The sequence below is a fragment of the Cynocephalus volans genome, chromosome 2 (genome assembly GCF_027409185.1).
Source record: "Cynocephalus volans isolate mCynVol1 chromosome 2, mCynVol1.pri, whole genome shotgun sequence".
Lineage (NCBI taxonomy): Eukaryota > Metazoa > Chordata > Mammalia > Dermoptera > Cynocephalidae > Cynocephalus > Cynocephalus volans.
In genome coordinates this window covers 159669058-159691377 of record NC_084461.1, presented here as the reverse complement: position 1 = coordinate 159691377, position 22320 = coordinate 159669058, and the positions used below count along the sequence as shown (strand labels likewise).

The window sequence follows — 22320 nt, the reverse complement described above, 5'->3', positions numbered from 1 at the left end:
ATAACAGGAGCCGGGGTGGCAGCTGAGCCCAAGTTCGGCCTGAGGCTAAAAGATAAAGACAAACCCAAGTAATGAAAAGATGCCCAGGATGGCTGTGCTATACTGGTAACAGCCGCCTTGCCAGCCTCTAGTGAGGCTTCCAGAAACTGGGAAGAAAGATAGTAAATCTGTAAAAACTATCCAGTTCCTTTACTCTTGTTTTCTTTACCTTAAAGTTTTTCATAAAAGTTCCTTTTGAGTAAAATGTCAGTTGGTCTTGCCTAACCAAAGGCAAAGGGCAAAGGGGTTTTATCACCATGGGTCAGGAAATTGAGGCCCAACAGCTCTCTCCCTCAAGGCCACCCCACAGGCTTATGGTGCAGGGGCAGAAGTGGGGTGCTTGGCCAGAGGCAGCCCTGACCTGACCCCTCCCTCCAGGGTGCTTCTTTCTTCATGACCATACACCCCCGCACACGACTAAGACAGGAACGGCCTAGACATGTGGGCGATGAAGAATCATTCTGAATTCAAAGACACAAATGATTTCTTTCTCTTTGGACCCAGAAAATTGAGTTTCCACCAACAGCGTTTGGTCACATACTAATCATAACTGTAGTATAGGGGAGTTGCATCATTATGGGTTTGGGGTTAGTTTATAAAGGCAAAAAACAAAGTGTAGTCCAAATGACATTTGAAAAATTCCTCAGATGACAGTGAAATGCTGATGAGAAGTCTAGGGGAGCTGAAACATACAGAAGGAACATCAGAGTCACATATTCCTCTTGTCACTCACCACAGAGCAGATGCTTCTGTGTGGAGTGACGGGTAGAATCACCCCCACTGAATATTCTCTAGCCATCTCTTTCCCCCTCTCTTCCTCTCTCACCATTTATTGTTGAGTGGGTATGATTGCAGTGCAGCTCAGCCTCCCACGTTCTAAACAGGGCTTCAGGCTGGCACCCTCCTTCGCCTGTAAAGCGTGCATGAGCAGCCCAGGACAGATGAGAGCATTTGAATTGGCAGCAGCAGCAGCAGCATGTAGCATTTAGGTTCCTGTCAAGGCTGGGCACTAGCTAAGCTTTGGGTGAAGCAAACAGAATCTGCATTGTCCCTCCAGAGTACTTCACCTACGCAAACAGCTAAATTCCTTAAGCACACAAACCAACATCTCCTAGGAGCTTTATGTTGATTTGGTCTACACATTAGAATGTTCAGGCCCGCCACCCCAATGTGAGTCCTGGCCTGGCTCTTCCCTGCCTGGGTTAGTCGCTTCACCTGTCCCAGCCTCGGTTTTCTCACCAATGGAATGCAAGTTACTGTACCAACAAGACAGGGCTATGCAAACAAGAAAGATGATGTCTGTGAAAGTGCCTGTCATGTAGTGCCACTCAGTAACGTTTTTTTTCCTTCCTTGTATGAAAAAATGAACTGATCCTTCACAGTCCTTCCTGGCATTATGATGGGAAAGCTTTGCTCAAGTGTTTTTCAGCCCAGGGAGGGCCCCACACCTCTGAGGTTTTGCAGCTGGTCTCTGTTCAGTATTGGGGTCCATTGGGGCCCACTGCCTCTCCCGTGTCCATCCAGCACATGCTATGCTGGGATTGAGCACACTCATCATCACGGAAGCACAAGATCTGGGTGACAACTTATTCAGCCCTCGGAAAGAGCTCTTGGAAAGGCTCAGTCTTACCTTCAGTGACCATTCTTGTTTTTTATGAGGGAAGCTTTATGTGAAAATTCTAATCAGTTATTACTTTCAATGGGTGCAGCAACCATTAAGCCTAAGGCACAGTGATAAATCAAAGCTTTGCCGTATGAGCAGATATATAAACCTGATCTGGAAACAGGGTCTGCAGTTAGGCTAGCAATGATACTGAGAAAGTAGGAGGAAAGGGTAGAGCCCTTCCTCTGCCTTCGCAGAGCCAGGCACCATTACTCCTGTAGCCTCACTCAAAGTGAATTCTTGATGATTCAGTACAGAGAATCCTTGAGCATTATTTAATTTCTATAAGTAAGAAGTCACAAGGTATAGATTTGTAGAATACATTGTTACCATGATTATAGGAACGCAATGAGGCTTCCATAGTGAAAGTAATTCTTAAACTTTGTCAGATCCTTTAGTTATTTACTTGGCCTATTGGAAATAGCACTGAGCACTGAAGACTTCTGTCTTTACCTGTATAATATTTTTTAAATATCCTAAAAAGAAAGAAGTGGTAGCAACATTGGACCTTTGTAAAAGCCTTGAGAAGTTCTTGAATTTTAGTGAAATTTTGATTGCTTTAAAAGAAGTATTCCTAGTCATTTACTCTTGCCATTTCTATGCAACACAAGCTCTTAAATCAGTCAGTAGTATTGCAGCTAGGGAACTTAAATTACTTTTAAATATTTTTCACGGTTTAGTCATAGCTATAATCCAGGTTACTTACGTGTTCAGAGTATAAAACTGAAAGATAACTTGGCTTTGGGTTCAGATTTACCTGGATTCTAGTTCTATATGATTTTGAGTAAGTTATTTAATCTCTTGGGTCCCCATTTTTCCCATCTATGAAATAAGAATAACATATCTATCTTTCAGGGTTGTTGTAAAATTGTGTGTAAATATTAACCTTTTCCCTTCCATTCCTCTCATTATACTTAGAAATCATTTAAAATTATTTTTCTGAATAAGTAAAACATGCACAGGGTAAAAAAAAAAAAAATCAAAATAGTAAAAACGTTGAAAGGTGGAAAGTACTTCTTGCTCCTGCTCTGGCCCAGCCTCCCAGGCCTTTCCCAGCCATCTCTGTTACCTGTGTCTTGTTATGTGCCCTTCCAGAGAGATTTTTGCACATACACAACCATATTCTTTCACACACACCTTTGTAAGATAATTATTAGCATAATAGTCACAATGTCTTTCCCCAACAAAATCTCTCCTACACAGTCTTAAAAACAAGTTATCTATGGTCATTGACCTATTAATTTTCCATTGGCTCAAAGGAAAACAAACAAACAGACAAAAAAAAGACATTTCTGAGGCTCTTCTGCCAAACAAAAAATTCCTACCTTATCCACAGAAGGGAGTTACAGATGACAGTGGAAATATGGTTACCCATAGCAACAAATTAGCATAGGGTGTTTTAAGAAAAAATATAACATCCCTGAAGAAAACATCACAACTTTGAAGTCTGGAAGTCTCAGAGACGGACTTCACAAAAACTGTCACGAGACACTCTGATGATAACATTTGTAAACAGTTAAGACTTATGCTTTTGAGAATGTTTTCAGTCTTCATTTTAACCTTACAAGTTTTTCCTAAATGGCTTTACTGTACAGAATTCTGTTCCCTTTTTGCATCTTCATCAACAATTCCCTTAACTGTCTAAAATTATTTTCTTACTAAAACTTGCAATTTCAAGGCACAGATGGGCTTTTATTTGCTATTTGCTAGAACTGAATCCAAAAACAATAACTTAAAATTTGAGAATAAGAATATAAAATACAATAGATTTTCTAAAACAATATGTGGACCATATATTTTCTGTCCCAGTATGTGGAGATTTTTTTCATATTAGCACATGTAGATCTGTCTGCCTCATTCTCTTTAGTATTGACAGATGCATTCTATATTGAGTCAGTCCTCGACTGATGGGCATTTCAGTTATTTAAAATCTTTATAATCTTTATTAGAGCCCTATACTCCCAAAACTGATGATAAACAGAAATAGCAAGTGGTAGTGAGTTTCTAGCTTCTTGATTTTTTTCTTAGTGTCAAAGCTCTCTTTATTTCATGCTGCGATAGCTCTAAGTTAAAACTCTTTGGACACAAATTAGTGATCTCTAATTTGTGTGTATACTATCCATCCTAATCAACTCAATTTTATGGATTATTTACTGGCATGATATGAAGAGACTGAAATAAACTATAAGTTGTGTCCATTGGCAGTTTATGGTATAATTGCAGAAGAAAGACTTATGTGCACATTGGTGTGCAAGAATGTTTGCATCCCTGCTTTCAGTTCTTTGGGGTATGTACCTAGTAGTGGAATTGCTGGGTTGTATGGTTCTGTTTAACTTTTTGAGGAACCACCAAACTGTATTCCACACTGGCTGAAACATTTTACATTCCCACCAGCAGTGTACAGGGGTTCCAGTTTCTCCACATCCTCATCAACATTTGTTATTCCACCCCCCTTATCAGATATGTGACTTACAGATATTTTCTTCATTCTCTAAGTTGTCTATTCATTTTCTTGATAGTGTCTTTCAAAGCCTAATTTTTAATTTCGATGGAGTCCAATTTGTCTTTTTTTTTTTTTTTTTTTTTGGTTCTTGTGCTTTAGGTGTCATATCTAAGAACCCCTGCCTAATTCAAGGTCACAAAAACTTGTAAGAGTTATAGGGTTTTAGTGCTTACATTTAGGTGCTTGATCCATTTTGAGTTAATATTTGTATGTGGTGTGATGTAGGGATTCAACTTCATTCTTTTGCATGTAGATATCCAGTTTTCCCAGTACAATTTGTTGAAGAGATGATTATTTCCCCCATTGAATGGTCTTGAAACCCTTGTTGAAAATAAGTTGGCCATGGATATATGAGTTCATTTCTGGACTCTCAGTTTCATTCCATTACTGTCTATCTTTATGTCAGTACCACACTGTCTTGATTACTATAATTTTGTAGTAGTTTTGGAATTGGTAAGTGTGAGTTCTCCAGCTTTGTTTTTCCTTTTTCAATATGAGATACATTACTTTTAAAGTAATAACAGAAGACCGAGAGTTGGTTCTTGACATAAATGATGGAGACCAGAAAACAATGGAGTGATGTGTTGAGAGGGGGTCAAGGGGAAGGGATGGCAACCTAAATACCTGGGGGGAGGGAAATCCATCAAAAATAAAGATGAAATAATACATTATCCAACAAATGGAAATACTAAGAGGGAGTTCTTCAGGCAGAAGGAAAATGATTCCAGATGGAAACATGGAGATGCAGGAAGAATAAAGCACAACAGAAAGGCCAAATATGTGGGTAAATCCAAATGAGATGATTAATGTATCAAACACTAATAATAATGTCTTGTGGAGATCACTTGACATCAATTGCACAAAAGATGAGAGGGGATAAATGAAATGAAAGTGCTCTAAGATACTTGCATTGTCCAGGAATAAGTAAAGGTACTAATTTAAATTAGACTTTAACAAATCAAAGATACATGCTGTAATCCAAGTAACAACTAAAAAAAAATAGTAAAATCTCTAGGCTAGCATAGCCACTAAAAGAATAGTAAAATAACATATAATAAACTAATAGAAGGAAAACTGGAATAATAGTCACTCAAAAGAAGAGAAGAAAAATAAAAAGAGAAAGTAACATAAAACAAGTGGGACAAATAGAAAATAAGTAATAAAATTATAGATTTAAAATCCAATATGACAGTAATAAATATAAATGGATGATTAAATACTCAAAAATAGACTAGATTTAAAATTTATACATACACATATGTATATGTGACATATCTTTAATATAGGGAAACAGGAATGTTGAAAGTAAAATGATAGAAAAATATATACCATGTAAATGCTAACCAAAAGAAAATTGCTCTTGTGTAAATATCAGACAAAACATGCTTTAAGATAAAGACATTTCATAATGATGAAAGGTTTAATCCATCATGAAGAAAACAGTTCTAAATTTGTGTATCTAATATGTCCTCAAAATGCATGAAGCAAAAAATTGATGGATCTTAAAGGAGCAATAGACAACTTCACATTATAGAGGGAAATTTAAACACACCGTTTGATAACAAGCAGACACATACTCATCAAGGACCTAGAAGATTTGAACATCACAATTAACAGACAACATGTAATTGACTCATCAATTATATAGCACTCATCAACTACATGATATACGAGGATCCTTCAAAAAGTTCATGAAAAAATAGAATTTAAAGGTAATACATATCTTTCCATGAACTTTTTGAAGTACCCTCATACATTATTTTCAAGTACCTTTATAGATTATTAAGTACCCTCATATGTTATTATAGATCACTTACCAAAATAGACTATATGTCGGGTTGCCACAGTTTGAATATATTTGCCCCTCCAAAACTCATAATGAAATTAGATTCCCAGTGTGGCAATTGGGAGGTGAGGCCTACTGGTAGGTGTTTGAGTCATGGGGGCAGATCCTTCATGAATAGATTAGTGCCCTCCCTCAGGATAAGTGAGTTCTTGCTATATTATTCCTTGAGATCTGGTTGTTAAAAAGAGCCTGGCACCTCCCTTCCCTCTCTTTTGCTTCTCCTCTTGCCACGTGATCTCTTTGCACACACTGGCTCCCCTTCCATTTTCCACCATGAGCAGCCTGAGGCCCTCATCACATGCAGTTGCCCAGTCATGGACTTCCCTATAGAATCAGAGCCAAGTAAACCTCTTTTCTTTATAAATTACCCAGTGTGAGGTATTCTGTTATAGCAACACAAAACAGACTAATACATGGGCAATAAAGCAAATTTCAACAAATACATAATGATTGAAATCATATAGGGTATGCTTTCTGACCAGTGGAATTAAGTTATAAATCAGCAACAAAAGGATAATTAGAATGAGTCCCAAATGTTTGGAATTAGGTGGTATACTTCTTTAAAAACCTATGGGTCAAAGAAGAAATTGCAGAGCAAATTATAAAAAATGTTTAATTGAATGCTGATAAAAGTATGACATACCAGAAGTTGTTTGATGCAGCTAAAGCCATGTTAGAGGGAAATTTGTGACTTTAAATGCAGGAAGTCTAGAAACCAGTATTCTAAGTATTTCTTCAAAGAACAGCAAATTAGATCAAATGAATGAAATAAAGACCATAAATTAATTCAATGGAAAACAAATATACAATAGAAAAAAAATCAACCAAGCACAATGTTGTTTCTTTAAAAAGACTAATAAAATTAACAAACCTCTGCCAATCAAGAAAGAAGACCCTAGTGACCCCTATCAAGAATGAAAAAGGGGACATCACTACAAAGCCTATATATGTTAATAATAATAAAGTACATAGAAACAGAAAATAGAATAGTGGTTACAAGGAGTTGTAGGGAGGGGAAAAGGGGAGTTGTTTGATGAGTATAGAATTTCAGATCTGCAAGATGAAAACGTTCTGGAGATCTGCTTCACAGCAATACAAATATACTAGATGAAAACGTTCTGGAGACCTGCTTCACAGCAATACAAACACACTTACAACTACTGAACTGTATACTTAAAAATGGTTAAGATGGCAAATTTTGTTAAGTGTTTTTTACCACAACAAAATAATAATAAAAGGATGTTATGACAACTTTGTTAGTAAATTCTGAAAATTAAATGAACTTGACGAATTTCTTGAAAAATACAAAGTACCAAAATTGATATGAGAAGAAATAGGAAATCTGAATTCTCCTACACATAGGCAATAAGTTGAATTCATAGTTTAAAATCTTCCCTCAAAGTAAAACTCTAGGCCTAGACGGTGTCGGTAACACCAGTCTTACACAAATTTGTCCAGAAAGAAGAAAAAAAAGGAAAACTTCCCAAGTCCTTCTATGAGACCAGCACAGCATTAATACCAAGTTAATACAAGAACGTTACAAGAAAGGAAATTGCAGGTTTCTTTCTTTTATGAATATAGATGCAAATATTTTAAACAAAATATAAGCTAAATGAATATGACAGTATATGAACAGGAAAAACATTACAACCAGCTTGGATATATTTAAAAATAAAAGGTTGAAAATCAGTGCAGTTGAGCACAAACAGAATAAAAGTGGAAAGTTCTGTTTTTATCTTGATACAGAAAAAGCTTTTGCTAAAATTCAACACCCATTCCTGGTTCTAAAAGAAAAGAACTTTTAGCAAACTAGGAAAAAATAAAAACGGTGAAATACTGAAAACTTTTTCCCTAAGATTGTAAATAAGGATACCTACTGTGACTATTTCTTTCAATGTTGTATTGGCAGTGTTAGCTATTAAGATAAGGCAAGAAAAAGAAATAAAAGGTACACGGATTAGGAAGGAAGAAATAAAACTGTCACTATTCATAGACAACATAGTGATATATAGGTAGAAAATCCAATGTATTCTACAAATCAGCTCTTAAGATGAATAAGTAAATGTAGGAGGTTCAATTGTATTTTTATATACTAAAGATAAGTAATTAAAAATGAAATTTTCAAAAAGATACCATTTACAAAAGCATCAGATAAACATCATATATAATAATATATATTATTATTATGAGTAATATATCTAAGAGAAGATGTGTAAGCCTTCTACACAGAAAACTATTATGTATTATTGAGAGAAATTAAAGATGACCTAAATAAATAAGTACAACAGGTTGATAGATAAGAAGACTCAGTATTGTTTTTTTTAATTAAACATTTAAAATTTTTGATTAAAGGGTGTTACATAAATTAAAATTAGTTTCATTAGTCATTATTGTTAATTGCCTTCATTAATGAGAAATCTTTATATCTAGGGGGGCAGTGGCATCTCAGATTCCCATGCCTAAATTGGTGCTCCCAAAGGTAGACTTCATAAAGTTTCAATGTGAACTTAATCAGACATGGTTAAGATACATGCTTTAGAATATTGAAAGAAAAGCTATGCACATTTTCCTACGAGATAAATTAAAATAATATCACTATTAAAGCTCTATTAATTCTCTGAAATTTAATCTGAAAACAAATTGGACACAAACTCTATTTCTATACAGTCACTTTTAAACATTTTAGTGGAATTTTTATTTTCATAATTTATACACACATTAACATATACTCTGAACACTTTATGATCCAACATTTTATGGATTCAGCATTATTCCCAGTTATAGTTGCTGTCACATTTGTGTTATTCCCACAGAGATTTCTTTCATTTTTTTTAAATTTTATTTTACTTCTCAATATACATTATAGTTGATTTTCATGCCCCTTTACCCGTTCCTCTCCACCCCCTCCCCTGCCCCCCCACATCATATCTGTTCACGTGACTTAAAAAGTTCAAGGAATTTTTAGGGTTGTTGTATAGAAGACTCAGTATTGTAAAGGTGTTAGTTCTCCCCCAAATAGACCTATAGATTCACTATTTCAATCAGATTCCAATGAGTGTGTGTGTGTGTGTGTGTGTGTGTGTGTGTGTGTGTGTGTGTGTGTGTGTGTGTGTGTGTGTGTGTGCGCGCGCGCGCGCGCGCACACGCGCATGTGGGTGGAACTTGACAAACTAATTCTAGAATTTACATGGAAATGAAAAGGGCCACGACAACAAGACAGTTTTGAAGAATAATAAAGCAGAAGGGCTTACAGAATTGGAAATTAAGACTTTTATAAAGCCACAGTGATTAAGACAGTAAGGATTGATGCAAGGATGGACAAATAGCTTAATAGGACAAATAACTTAACAGAATATAGTTCTGAGACAACCACACATTCATGGACACTTGTTTCATGACAAAGGTAGCACTGCACAGCAGCGGGGATAAGGATAGTCTTTTCAAGATGGTGCTGGTCAATTGAACACAATAAATGAATCCTAATTCCTACTTCACAGCATACTAAATAATTAACTTGATGCTCATGGACCTAAATGCAAAAGGTAAAACAATAAAGTTTCTAAAAGATAAAATACAATATCTTTAAAACCTTGAGATAGGCAAAGATTTCTCAAAAAAGCACTAATCATAAAATAAAAATTAGGTAAATTGATCCACACTAAAAATAATGAATTCTGTTCATCAAAATACACTGTTTTGGAAGAAGATACCTGCAATACTTACAACTCACAAAGGACTCATATTCAGAATAAAGAAGAAAAAGACTGACGACATGATGAAAAAATGAGCAAGAGAAGTAAGTGGATATTTCTGGATGAACCAGATGTACAAATAGCCTAAACACATATGAAGACTGTTAATCCTTTTTAGTCATCAGGGCTATGTAAATTAAAACCACAATGAAATACTACTATACACCCAGAAGAAGTGCTAAAATGAAAAAGACAGAAAATCTCAAGTATTGGCACAGAAAAAGAGCAATTGAAATTCTCGTTTACTAATAGGAGTAAAAATTAGTACAGCCACTTTGGAAAACTTCCAGTGTCTGCTGAAACCAACATATACCTACCCCGAGACCTAGCAATTCCACTCCTAGGCATGACCCAAGAGAATTGCATGTGGCTGTGTACAAAAGATATACACAAGAATACTCCTAACAGCAATATTCATAATAGCCCCAAATGGAAAGAATGCAAATGTCCATCAATGAAAGATTAGATGAATAAATCATATTGCGTGGCAGTCATACAAGGGAATGTCATGTAGCAGTAAAAATGAACAAACTGCTGCTATATTCAATGACACGAATGAATGTCACAAGATAATGTTGTACAAAACAGTCTAGACATAAAAGATAATATGCTCTGTTTTCATTTATGTTAAATTAAAAAATAGACAAAGCTAAACTATGTGTGAGAAGTCTGGATTGTGGTTTCCTCTGGGGAAGAAGAGAGGACATAGTGATTGGGGGTCACTTGAGGGATTTGTGGGGTGCTGGTAATGTTCTATCTCTTGATCCAGTGATGGTTTCATGGGGTTTTCTCTTTGTGGAAATTCACTGAGCTATATAGTTATGATTTGCGCACATATCTGTATATAGGTTACAGCTCAATTAAGACTTGACTTAATAACATTATATAGCTAATAACAAAAAAATAATAATAGTTGATCAGTAAATAGGGTGTGTTTCCAGAGATCAAAAAACATGTTGTGCAATCACTGATCAAGATGGCAGAATAGACAGTCCCCAGCGTCACTCTCTCTCACAAATCAACCAATTTACAGCTATAAAAGTGTAACATCAGCCAAGCTGGGGCTGCTGGAGCTCAGGGGAAGAGGAGGAGAGACCTACGGAGCTAATGAAGGCAGGAGAAACCACAATGAGAGAAAGAAGAAACTGCTCTGAGCATTTCCGGCTGCAGCCGCTTTAATGCTGGAGCACATGGAGCAGGAGCTGGTAGAAGCTGCAGCTGTGCCCTTTAGATGGGGTTACTTGGAGGCGGCAGTGGAGAATAGGACCTTGGTGGCCCCCAGGACAGCAAGACCACTAATAGGGTTCCTGTGGACCCACGCAGCACTGAGGAGCCACAATAGCTGAAAAAGGGGAGCCACTCAGAGGCCGGTGAGTCATCACAAGGGACCAGCACAGGGCCTGCCCCATGGGAAGTGTTTGCAGCACGGGCAGTGTGGGAGATGGGAACACCAGGAGAACACTGGGACACAGCAAGGACAGCCAATCTGCACCCCAGTCAGCACAGGACCACTCAGAGGAGACTAGTCAGGAATGCAGAATTGCATGAGGTGTAGTTTGATGAAAAAAAAAAACAGGCCCAGATCAGAGTTTCTACACAACCCAGGTGCACCGAGTATCTGGAGAGCTGGAAGTACCTATAAGTCAACCATTAAACCCTGAGCTGCACAAAAAGCCTTCCCTAGGGAAACAGCAGCAAAGCAGCAATTTAGCTCAACCACACAGCTCAAGAACTGGTTCCCACAGGAAGTTCCCATGTGTCAGAAGTAAGGAAAGGACAAAAGATTAGTTCTGGCCCAGGCACACCACCAATGCCTTGGGGCCCGCCAGGGGACGTGAGGCATGGAGAGGGGGACAGGACCCCCACCCACAACCACTCACACTACCAGTGCCTCGGCACGCACCCAGGAACCTGAGACATGGAATGGGGACCAGACCCCACTCCCATATCCAGGCACACTGCACCAGTGCCTTGAGTCCGCCTGGGGATCCATGGCATAGAGCCGGGGACCTGACCCTCCCCTCCACAACCAGGCACACCAGGCCAGCACCTCAGGGCCAGCCTGGGGACCTGAGGCATGGAGAAGGGGACCAGACCCCCCTCCACAACCAGGCACACCATGCCAGCACCTCGGGGCCCAACTGGGGACCTGAGGCATGGAGTCAGGGATCAGACACTCTCCACAACCTGGCACACCGCCAGCACCAAGGAGCATGCCAAAAACATCACCTCCATGTGGGTGGCCCAACACATCCACCACAATAACCATGGCTGCCGTGAAAGTGGCTAGACCCCACAACCACCACACAGATGGTCCACCAGCCACTGGAGTGCATTGACACAAGGAGAGTCACCAGCAGAGATAAAGAAAAGAAGAGGACGTCTCTCTCCACAAAGCCCATTTCAGAATGACAGAAGAAGCATCTGCTCTATGATAATATTGGGGGACCTGATCACACCTCTCAGCATTGGACAGATCCTCTAGGCAACAAATCAACAGCATGACCATTATTATTTCAGGCAAGAAGAAATCTAGGACAATTAGAGGGGGGAGGGGGAGAGAGAGGAGGATGGGGAGAGATTGGACAAGGGGCATAAAGAATAATTATGATTTGTAACTATATATATGCTAGTAATATTGATTTTATCAACATATCTCAATGTTGAACCCCAAAAATATGTATAATCCATTTTGATTCAATAAAAATTTTTTAAAAAAGAAAAAACATCACCAAGTGAGTAACATTTACTATGTATGTAATCATGTCCCTTTATAGCTACAGTTCTTTTCACCCATGGAAAATTTAAGATAATAAATTGATTATGACCAATCAAAAAAAAACATGTTGTGCTTCCTTGGCAAAACCAGCATCATGCCTTTCTCTGAAATTCAGCTGCTTGTGTGTGCCTCTCTTGGTATTATATTTTTCTCAAGTAAACTGTTTAACAGCTGTAGATTACTGAGTTAAGTTCTGACCCATTTCTTTTTATTGCCAAAGATCTGACGTCAGCTGATAACTATCCTAATACAAAATGTTAGATTATTTCCACTTCTGATGGCTTTAGTTCTTCTTGCAGAAAAGAAATCTTTATTGTTAGTTCCTTTTTCTTTTTTTTTTTCTTTTAATCTTTTGCTCTTTAGCACTATTGGATTATGCAGATTTCTCCAAGAGATCAAACTTCCCATGCTTGGGACCTTACTCTCAGATGGCTACTTTGTGCAGATAGCAAGCATGTTTGCATTTATTCCAATTTTTTATTTTTTTGGAGGCTGGACAATATGGGGATCATATCAGTCCTTGACCTTGGTGGTATAACACTGTGCTCTAACAAACTGAGCTCACCAGCCAGCCCCCAGCTTTTTAAATGCAGAAGATTTTTAATACAGGAACGTTAAGAAAATAGAAGTGGTCCTACATCATACACTAGTATGTGAAATGCTTTCATTTAATACTTGTCTGTACTCTTTGTAACAGCCTTCATCTCCTGCCTATCATATCATTTGAAAAATAAGAAAAAATTTGCTGAACTTATAATATCTAATCTTATGGCTTACAAAACTACAGAAATTAAGACAGTGTGGCATTAGTGTAAATATAGACAAAGGGATTGCTGGAACACAGTAGTGCCTGGAAATAGACCCATCCATATATGATCAATAGATTTTGAACAAATGTGCCAAGGCAATTCAGTGGGAAAAAGATAATATTTTAAACAAGTGGCGATGGAACAATTGGATATCCATAAGCAAAATAACAACTTCTGCCCTTACTTCCCACCATTTTCAAAAATTTACTTGAAGTGGATCATCTAAATGTAAGAGCTACAACCATAAAACTTCCAGATGAATGCATTAGGAGAAAATATTAGTAATGTTGGGTTTGGCAAAGATTTCTTAAATCTGACACAAAATGCCCAAACTATAAGAGGAAAAAATCAATGTATTGGATTTGATCAAAATTTGAAACTTTTGCTCTTCAAAGACATTGTTATGGAAATGAAAAGGCAAGCCACAGACTGGGATAAAATATTTGCAAAATGTATGTCTAATAAAGGACTTGTATCTAGAATTGAAAAAAAAACAAAAACAAAAAACCTGTTACACTCAAGAATACAAAGACAGCCCAGTTTTTAAAATGGGCAAAAGATTTGAACAAAGCACTACAGAAAAGAAGATCTAGAAAAGTTTGGCAGTTTGTTAAAAAGTTAAGCATGCACCTACCCAATTGTTCCACTCCTGGTTATTTATTTACCAAAAGACATGAAAGCATATGTTTGCACAAACTTGTACATAAATGTTCATAGCAGCTTTATTTGTAAGAGCTAATATATACTATATGATTTTGCTTATACAAAATTCTAGAAAGATGCAAACTGATCTGTGTTTACCTGGCAATAGGAGTAGGGCGGAAAGAAGAGGAAGGGAACTAAGAGGCACCAGCAAACTTTGAGAGGTGATGGATATGTTCATTATCTTGATTCTGGTGATGGTTTCACAGGTGTATACATATGTCAAAATTTGCCAAACTGTACACTTTACATATGTGCATTTTATTGTATGTCGATTATACCTTAATAAAGCTATAAAAACAAAACAGTTATACAGAAAAGGAAATGTAAGCTTGGCTTAGCTCTGAGTAGCACAAATAGTAAAATAAGGTAAACATCCATTTTTTTTAGCAAAATATAAATTACACTAGGGCAACAGGAAATATGTGGGATTGGGGTTGGGGGTGAAGGATAGGAAAAATGCTTGTATTCCATAGTGGGCATTCAGTAGCAAAAGTCTAAGACTGAAAAATTTAGGGTCAACAGATACATATATTATTTAGAGACATGGAGGTAAATATTAAGAATCAGCTTAAAGTGGCTATCTCTGAGAAAGGGAAACGAGATTACTGGTCTTAATACACATGGAATTAATTAAACCATATGAAGGTATAACTTGTATATAAATAAAAGCTTTTAAATGTATCATCAGAGCCTCCAAATCACAATCCCTGGTCTGCCCATCTGCGGAAGGGGCTCTGTGCCCACCCCCACCCCCACCCCCAGGGTCCATCCAGAACAGATGCTCAGGTGGAAGAAGGGGAAAATTACAAATTTGTAAGTAGAATCTTTTTAAGAGCACCAGGGAGCTTTTGCTTTGAAGAGCTCCTGTGGTTAATCTCTTGGGAATCCTGACACTGGGACTTACATATTTAAAGTGTGCTTACGTTGAGAGATTCCTATATACATATTTTTTCATTTCTTTAATTACAAGAGCCCAAAACAAAGGAGATATTTGAGAAAATGTGACGCTTTTAAGATAACATACATTCTTTCTTCTAAGCTCTGAGGGGAACATGGACCTGATGACCTATTAAATGTCTCTTTTTCTTGTTCTTTTTTCAGGTGGTCACTTCTTTCATCGAAACTCTTTATCCCCTCGAAGCCTGGTGTATGAAAGTGAATTCTCCACAATCGAACCTTCTTTGGACATGTATGATGAGAACAAAACCTGATTTTTAAAAATGGGCTGTTGGGGTCACTTCTTTTGTGATTTGATTTATGATCACCTTTCTTATTTTGTATTCTTCTGTCAGCATCCATTTTGGAAGAGTGGTGGTGCTTTCAGGCACAGGTTGGGGTTCAGAGTTAAATTGCAAAGTTCCTCTGAGGTGAGGCTTTGAGGACAGCATTACTGCCTATGTGAGCCTCATGGTACCAAAAACCCGCCCAAAGCTGGCCACTGGATGTGGGTGCCCAAAAAGCCCGGCTGTTTCCAGAGAAGACGTGGGGACCTGGGGTTAACGTAGCATTGCAAATGTGTCTCTGAACAATCACGTGCTAGTCTGTGTCAGGATGGAGTTGGGATTTTTTAAAATACTTTTTGTGATCCCCATGTACAATGTGTACTCAAGCCTGCAGGTGAAGCTTCTTCCCAATGGCAAGCGCAAGACACTGCTCCTTCACCTGCCCTGTGTTTTCCTCTGCCTCTTACTCCTCGTCCAGTTAAAAGGCCTCTTTCTTAAGGGGGCTGAGAGAAAGCCTTGCCTTTTGTACCTCCTCTGAGACTCTGACCACCCTATTTCGTACCAGAGCACAGGGCTGGGGCCTGTGCATGGGACAGGTGGTCATCCGCATTGTCATTTTCCAGCCTCCGTGTTGAGCATGACATGAGGTGACAAGTGTTTCTGTAACCACTAAAACACTGAAGACCCCCCTAACCCCACAGCATGTGGACTTGTCTACCTGGCAATCACTGAGGTGTGTGTATGAGGAGGTGGCACCAGGAGCCCAGCCCAGCAGTCTCTCTGGGCACACTCTTCTTAGGGGGCACGGCCAGCAGTTGTCAAAATCAGAATAATTTTCAATGTTTTATTTAGAAGACCAAACCACCTTTGTGCTGCTACATATCAGATAAGCACCCCTCTTCAGTCTTCATTGGTCCAACCCAGTCCCCTCCCACCGGCCTCAGCATCAACCTAAAGAAAGCACAGGAGCACTGCCAGCCAGGCTTACAGCAAAGGACGTAGCCAGCGTGGTGGCATAGGGGGCACATGTGCTCTTTCCACACATCTGGGATGACATCAAGTTAACATGATGAGAAACTTGTATATTACAAGTAACCCCAGCACAGAACCATGATGAGCAAATTTATAAAACAAATCTACCCATCCTTTTTGCAAAAGGACATGCCATAGTTGAGTCTGCTTCTCCTTATTAATATAAGCTATGTAGAGGTGTAAAGGCATTCAGATCCTTGTTGTGAGGAGGAAATTTTAGTCTCCATATGCCTGGCGTTAGATTTGACAGCAAATCAAACAGACACCTGAATCTCCCTGCCCTGTTATTTTTATTGACTCTGTAGACGGTAAGTTTGAAATGAACACTTGCCGTTTTTCCATGTGTGGCTTCTCTTTAACAGCATCTTTTCTTGTAATGTGTTGCTAAGATGCCTCAGACACGAGTGTGTTCAAAACAAAAATCCTCAGAGAACCGAATGGTGACAGCCTTTAGGAATGTCACTGCAGAATGAGCAGCAGCATTTTGTTTTTAATAACTTGAGACTGTAACAGTGAAGATTTTTAAGGTCTTATCAGCTTTCGTTTTTTACCTGTTATCAAGGGCTTTAGTTTGGTTTTTTCCTGTTTATAGTCTTTGTACTCTACAAAATATTTTTGATAAACAGTTTCAAGACAGCATTGTTCAGAAAGTCAGGTTTGCTCCACCAGGTTCTCAGTGAGTGAATGTGTCTCAAAGAGATTAGAACTCAGTTTGCCAGAGGTTTTAGACATGCACTGCATTTGTGTTTGGTTTGGTTCATCTGACAGAGAAGAGTACCTGTTCTGATTATTGCCATGTTGTCCATACCACAACCTTGTTTTCCAGAACCAAAATTCAGATACCAATGTAGCATTTACTTCTGACTTGTACAGTCTTACAAAAGCATACATATTAAATTGCACTTGAGACTAAATTTCACTTTAGTGAAAAGGAATGAAACTACTTGAGAAGAAATCAAAATACAGGTCCCTAAAATCTTTCTATTAATACAATATTTGAATTCCTGGGAAATCTGGGGCACATGTTTACTGTAGGATAACCAAGGAGGCATTTCCTACAGGGGAATTACTCAGAATAGTGCTCCAGATCCCAGCTTGACATCCTTTTCCTGAAAATCAGGGCCACTTTCTGGCTCAGCTACAGAATGTTCTGTCTTTATTAGGAGGGACACTAACTTCTCCATTGTCTTAGTTTGTTATGTGTTGCTATAACAGAGTACCTGAGACAGGGTAATTTATAAACAATAGAAACTTATCTTTTACAGCTCTAGAGGCTGGGAAGTCCAAGTCGAGAACTCTGTGTCTGGCAAGGGCCTTCCTGCTGTGTCACTGCATGGTGGAAGGGAAAGAGAGCATGTGTATGAGAGAGAGGGGGGAAGGGAGTTGAATTCATCCTTTAATCAGAACCCACTCCCACAACAACTAATCCACTCCCAAAATAAGGGGATTAATCAATACACGAGGACAGAACCCTCATGACCCAGTCTCCTCTTAAAGGTTCCAACTCTCAACACTGTTGTATTGGGGATTAGGTTTCCAATACATGAACTTTGGGGGATACATTCAAACATAGCATTCTGCCCCTGACCCCCCAAATTTATGTTCTACTCACATGCAAAATGCACTCTTTCCATTCCAGTAGCCCCAAAGTCTTAACTCGTTATAGCACCAACTCAAAAGTACAGAGTCTCTTCTGAGTCATATAGGGGTAAGACTCAAGGCATGATGCATCCAAAGGTAAATTTGTCTCCAGCTATGAGCCTGTGGGACAGGCATAGGATAGACATTTCCATTTCAAAAGGGAGAAATAGGCAAGAAGAAAGAGGTAACTGGTCCCAAGTAAGTTCAAAAACCAACAGGGGAAACAACATTAAGTCTTAAAGCTAGAAGATGATCTCCTTTGACTCTGTGTCCCTCATCCTGGGCTCACTGGGGCAGAGGTTGCACCCCCAAGGCTTCAGGCAGCCCACCCCTACAGATTTGCTAGGCTCAGTCCACCCAGCAGCTCTCGTGGGTTAGAGTCTCATTCCTGCAGCTTTCCCAGGCTGGAGTTGCATGCTGATGGCCCTATAGTTCTGTGGTCTCAGGGGCTGCCTCACTCTCACAGTTCCACTAGGCATTGTCCTAGTGGGTACTCTCTATAGTGTCCCCACACCTGTGAGAAGTCTGTGCCTGGGCCCCCAGGTTGTCTATAATATCCTTTGAAATCTAGGTGGAGGCTTCCATGGCCCCACAACTCTTGCATTCTGCATGCTTGCAGAATTAGCACTACAGGAAGGTTGCCAAGGTTTATGGCTTGTGCCTTTCAGAGCAGCAGGTCAAGCCAGACCTGGGCCTGCTTGAGCTATGGCTGGGGTGGCTGAGGAGCACTGTGCTGGAATGTGGGGAGCAGTGTCCCAAGGTGGCCCTGGGCGGTGAATACTGAGGTCCCACAGATGCCTCTCTGGAAACCTTGCCTTCAAGGTCCTAGCTTGCCTCAAAGATCTCTGAAATGCCTTCAGGATCACTTTTCCACTGTCTTGAATAGAACCTGGCTTCCTTCTATCCATGTTAACCTCTTTAGCAAACAGTCACTTGGCCACAACCTTAATATTCTCCTCCAAACATGCTTTTTTATTCTTTACATGGTTAGGCTGAGAGTTTTCCAAATCTTTCTATTCTGCTTTCCGTTTATTTATAAATTCCATCTTTAAATCATTTCTCTCTTCTCTCATTTTACTGGAAGTGGCCAAAAGAAGTCATGCAGCACCTTGAATGCTTTGCTGCTTAGATATTTCTTCTGCCAAATGTCCTAGTTGATCATTCTTAACTTCTGCCTTCCAGAAAGCCCTAGAACATGGATACAGTTCTGCCAAGATCTTTGCAACTGTATAACAAGGATAGATAGCCTTTGCTCATTTCCAAACCTTGTTCTTCATTTTCGACTGAGACCTCATCAGAATGGCCTTTACCTTCCATATTTCTATCAACATTCTGATCATGATCATTTAAGTATTCTCTAAAAAGTTCCAGAATTTCCCTATGTTTCTTCTCTTCTGTGCCCTCACCTCAGTTGCCCTTATAATGCTTCATTTATGGCAACCTAGGCTTTTCAAGCCTATTCCTCCAAATTTTCCCAGCCTGTACCCATTACCAGGTTCCAAAGCTGCTTCCACATTTTCAAGTATTGATTGCAGCAACAGCCTCACTTCTGGTACATTTCCTGTCTTAATCTATTATGTATAGCAACAGAATACCTGAGACTGGGTAATTTATAAACAATAGAAATATATTACAGTTCTGGAGTCTGGGAAGTCCAAGTTGGAGATGCCTACATCTAATGAGAGCCTTCTTGCTCTGTCATCCCACATGACACAGACCCCTCATGACCTAATCACTTCTTAAAGGTCCCACTGCTCAACACTATTGCATTGGAGATTAAGTTTCCAACACACGAACTTTGAAGGACACGTTCAAACCATAGCATCCATCAAGGTCATATGCTTTGAGAATAGGTAGGATGGCATTTTTTACCCCAAATAACAGCCTCTTTACTAGCAACTATGCAGAGGGGAAGTTAAGTCTGAGTCACCCCAAGGACTGCGGCAGGGAATAGGGACAGCCAGGGCTGCTTGCTAGGCCAGTCATGTGAGGACATACTTCTCACCATGGGTACCCCTGTCTCTTAGAAGCTCAGGAAGCACAGTGTATTGACTGTTGCAGGCATGGTTGGGGGTGCAGAGAGGTGTTTCTTCCACAGCAAATGAGTATCTCAGTTCTTGCAAGTCCTACCACCAACAGTGGTTATTAGTCATCATTTTCCTGGGTGGTAGTTGGGGGGTACTATCTGAAGAAAGGAAGGGGTCCAGGAGTGAGCAATTTACACTGCAGATCCTCCATGCCTCTGGAGGCCTGCTCCAAGCTGGGCCTGTCTCCAGCCTCTTCCTCCCATACCGCCTACATCCTGTGCCCAGGGGAAGCTGGGTGCAGAGCATTGGCATGTGCTACAGGATGCATGTGGAGTGGGTCTGCAGCAGCCAAGACACCTGCTGGGAGTTGGGTTGTGACAATTAAAATGTACATGCTTGAAAAAAAGGAAAAAAAAAAAAAATGTACATGCTTAAGCTTTGGTGATTTTTCATGTCCTAAGGGAGGAACTGCCAATAGCCCTTGTATTAGTCCATTTTGTTGCTTATAAAAGAATACCTGAAACTGGGTGATTTATAAAGAAAATGAAAAGTATTGCTTACAGTTTCTGAGGCTAGGGAGTCCAAAGTCCATCTGGTGGTGGCAACAGTGACCCAGGGGTGTCACATTGCAAGATGGTGGAAGCAGAGAGAGCAGAGTGAGCAAGAGAGACAGACTCTCCTCTTCTTTTAAAGCCCTCACAACCACACCCCTGATGACCATTTTTAATCCATTCACTACTTTATGGTCCTACAATCCAACCACCTCTTCAAGGCTCTACCTTTCAATTACCATAATAAGATTTCCCACCCTCTTAACAGTAACAGTTGGGGGCAAGTTTCTAATATGTAAAACTTGGGGGACACAATTCAAGCTTCAGGGAGTTTGGGGGGGGACATAATTCAATCCACTACCGCCCTCCTCTCCTTTTACTTCAGGGAGAGGCGGCTGGCCAGACAACAGCCAGGGCTTCCTCTGTAGGAGGGCCAGGCTGGAGGTTGCAGGGGGTGGTGGTGAGCATGCCTGTTCAGGGCTGCCTGCCTCTGCCCTCCTTGGAGGAAGACAGGCTCTATGACTAGGCATTAAAAACTCCTCACAAGATCCAGTGAGCCTTGCTTTCAAAGATAGGCTCCATCTCCAGCTTCTCTGGTGGTCCTCAGGCCTGGCCCATAGGGACACCCATGAGGCACTTTCCTGAACACCAGTCTGGACCGTGGCTGAGACTGCACTTGCCAGCTGCCAAAAGATGCAGTTAGAAAGGTAGTAAAAAAAAAAAATAATAAGATTACTGAACTTTACCAGCTCAACATTTCCTACGGGCTTCATAAGCTCCTCTCATATTTTTATTATCCCTCACATCTAAAGCTTTCATTGATCTGCATGCTAGACAAAACTGATTTTAATGGAAGAACAAGCGTTCTCTTGCTGTCAGCCTTTGTTATTTAGGCAGTGGTTCTGCTCTAGGATAGGAACACAAGGAGGTGATGTTAGTGTCAGGAGTCACCTCGACAAGGCACACACACACATGTGCATGCCACCGGAGTTAGCATCTCCTGGAGTGGGTGTCCACCAGGTGTGCAGTTCCCTTAGTTCAGATGCTGGTGGAAGCCAGAGTGGGGCTGCAATTGCCTAAAGCCCTGGGGACACCAACATTTAAGGTATGGACAGAAGGAGCTACTGAAGACAGCCAATTTAGAAAAACTATTGAATATAGTTCCCTATTCAAGAAAGGCAGAGCAACTGGCTCTCACTCTCCTGTATTCAGTCTCATCCAGAAACAGAGTTTAATGTGATTAAACTCAGAATTCCCTGCCATTCTAAGGGAATGTGGGGAGATAAGAGCAAGAGTGACTACTATGACACAGCTTAAAATAAGTGCCTTCCTTTGCCAGATTTTAAGGCAATGGTTGCAGATGAGGAGTGTGGAGTTCTTTTATTTTGGTCTTGTTGGTAAATCATTCCAAAGCTTTGACACATCCTCATTTTAGCCCACTGGGAAAAAGGTTAATGTTGAGTTACAGTATACATGTTCACGTAATAACCTTGGATGTGGTTAAGCTCCTTGCAGAAGGACTGGGAAAACCCCTTATATATCTTAAGTATTGTAACATCAGATAAAATACAGAAAGAAATCGACAGAGGATAAGGTGCCTGTGTTTGCTACATGGAATTGTGCTTTCCTTACTGTCCGGCAAAATAGCAGTAAAAGCAAAACGTGCAGCAGCCCCTGAGTTTGTACATGGGGGAAAGAGTGTTTCTCTCAGGGGTCATGTCCCCAAGTGGCTGGGGCTCCATATCTCCAG

At 39.8% G+C, this 22320-nt stretch overlaps 1 protein-coding gene across 1 annotated transcript in view; it reads left to right on the top strand.

Annotated features, from left to right (window-relative positions):
* The window catches only part of RNF130 (ring finger protein 130), a 115844-nt gene extending 100522 nt beyond the window's left edge, over positions 1–15322 (top strand). Inside the window, exon 8 of the mRNA XM_063086396.1 lies at positions 15198–15322. Coding sequence (XP_062942466.1) covers positions 15198–15307 — 110 coding nt within the window. The 3' untranslated portion in view covers positions 15308–15322. The remainder of the gene's footprint in view (positions 1–15197) is intronic.
* The last annotated feature ends 6998 nt before the right edge of the window (positions 15323–22320 follow it).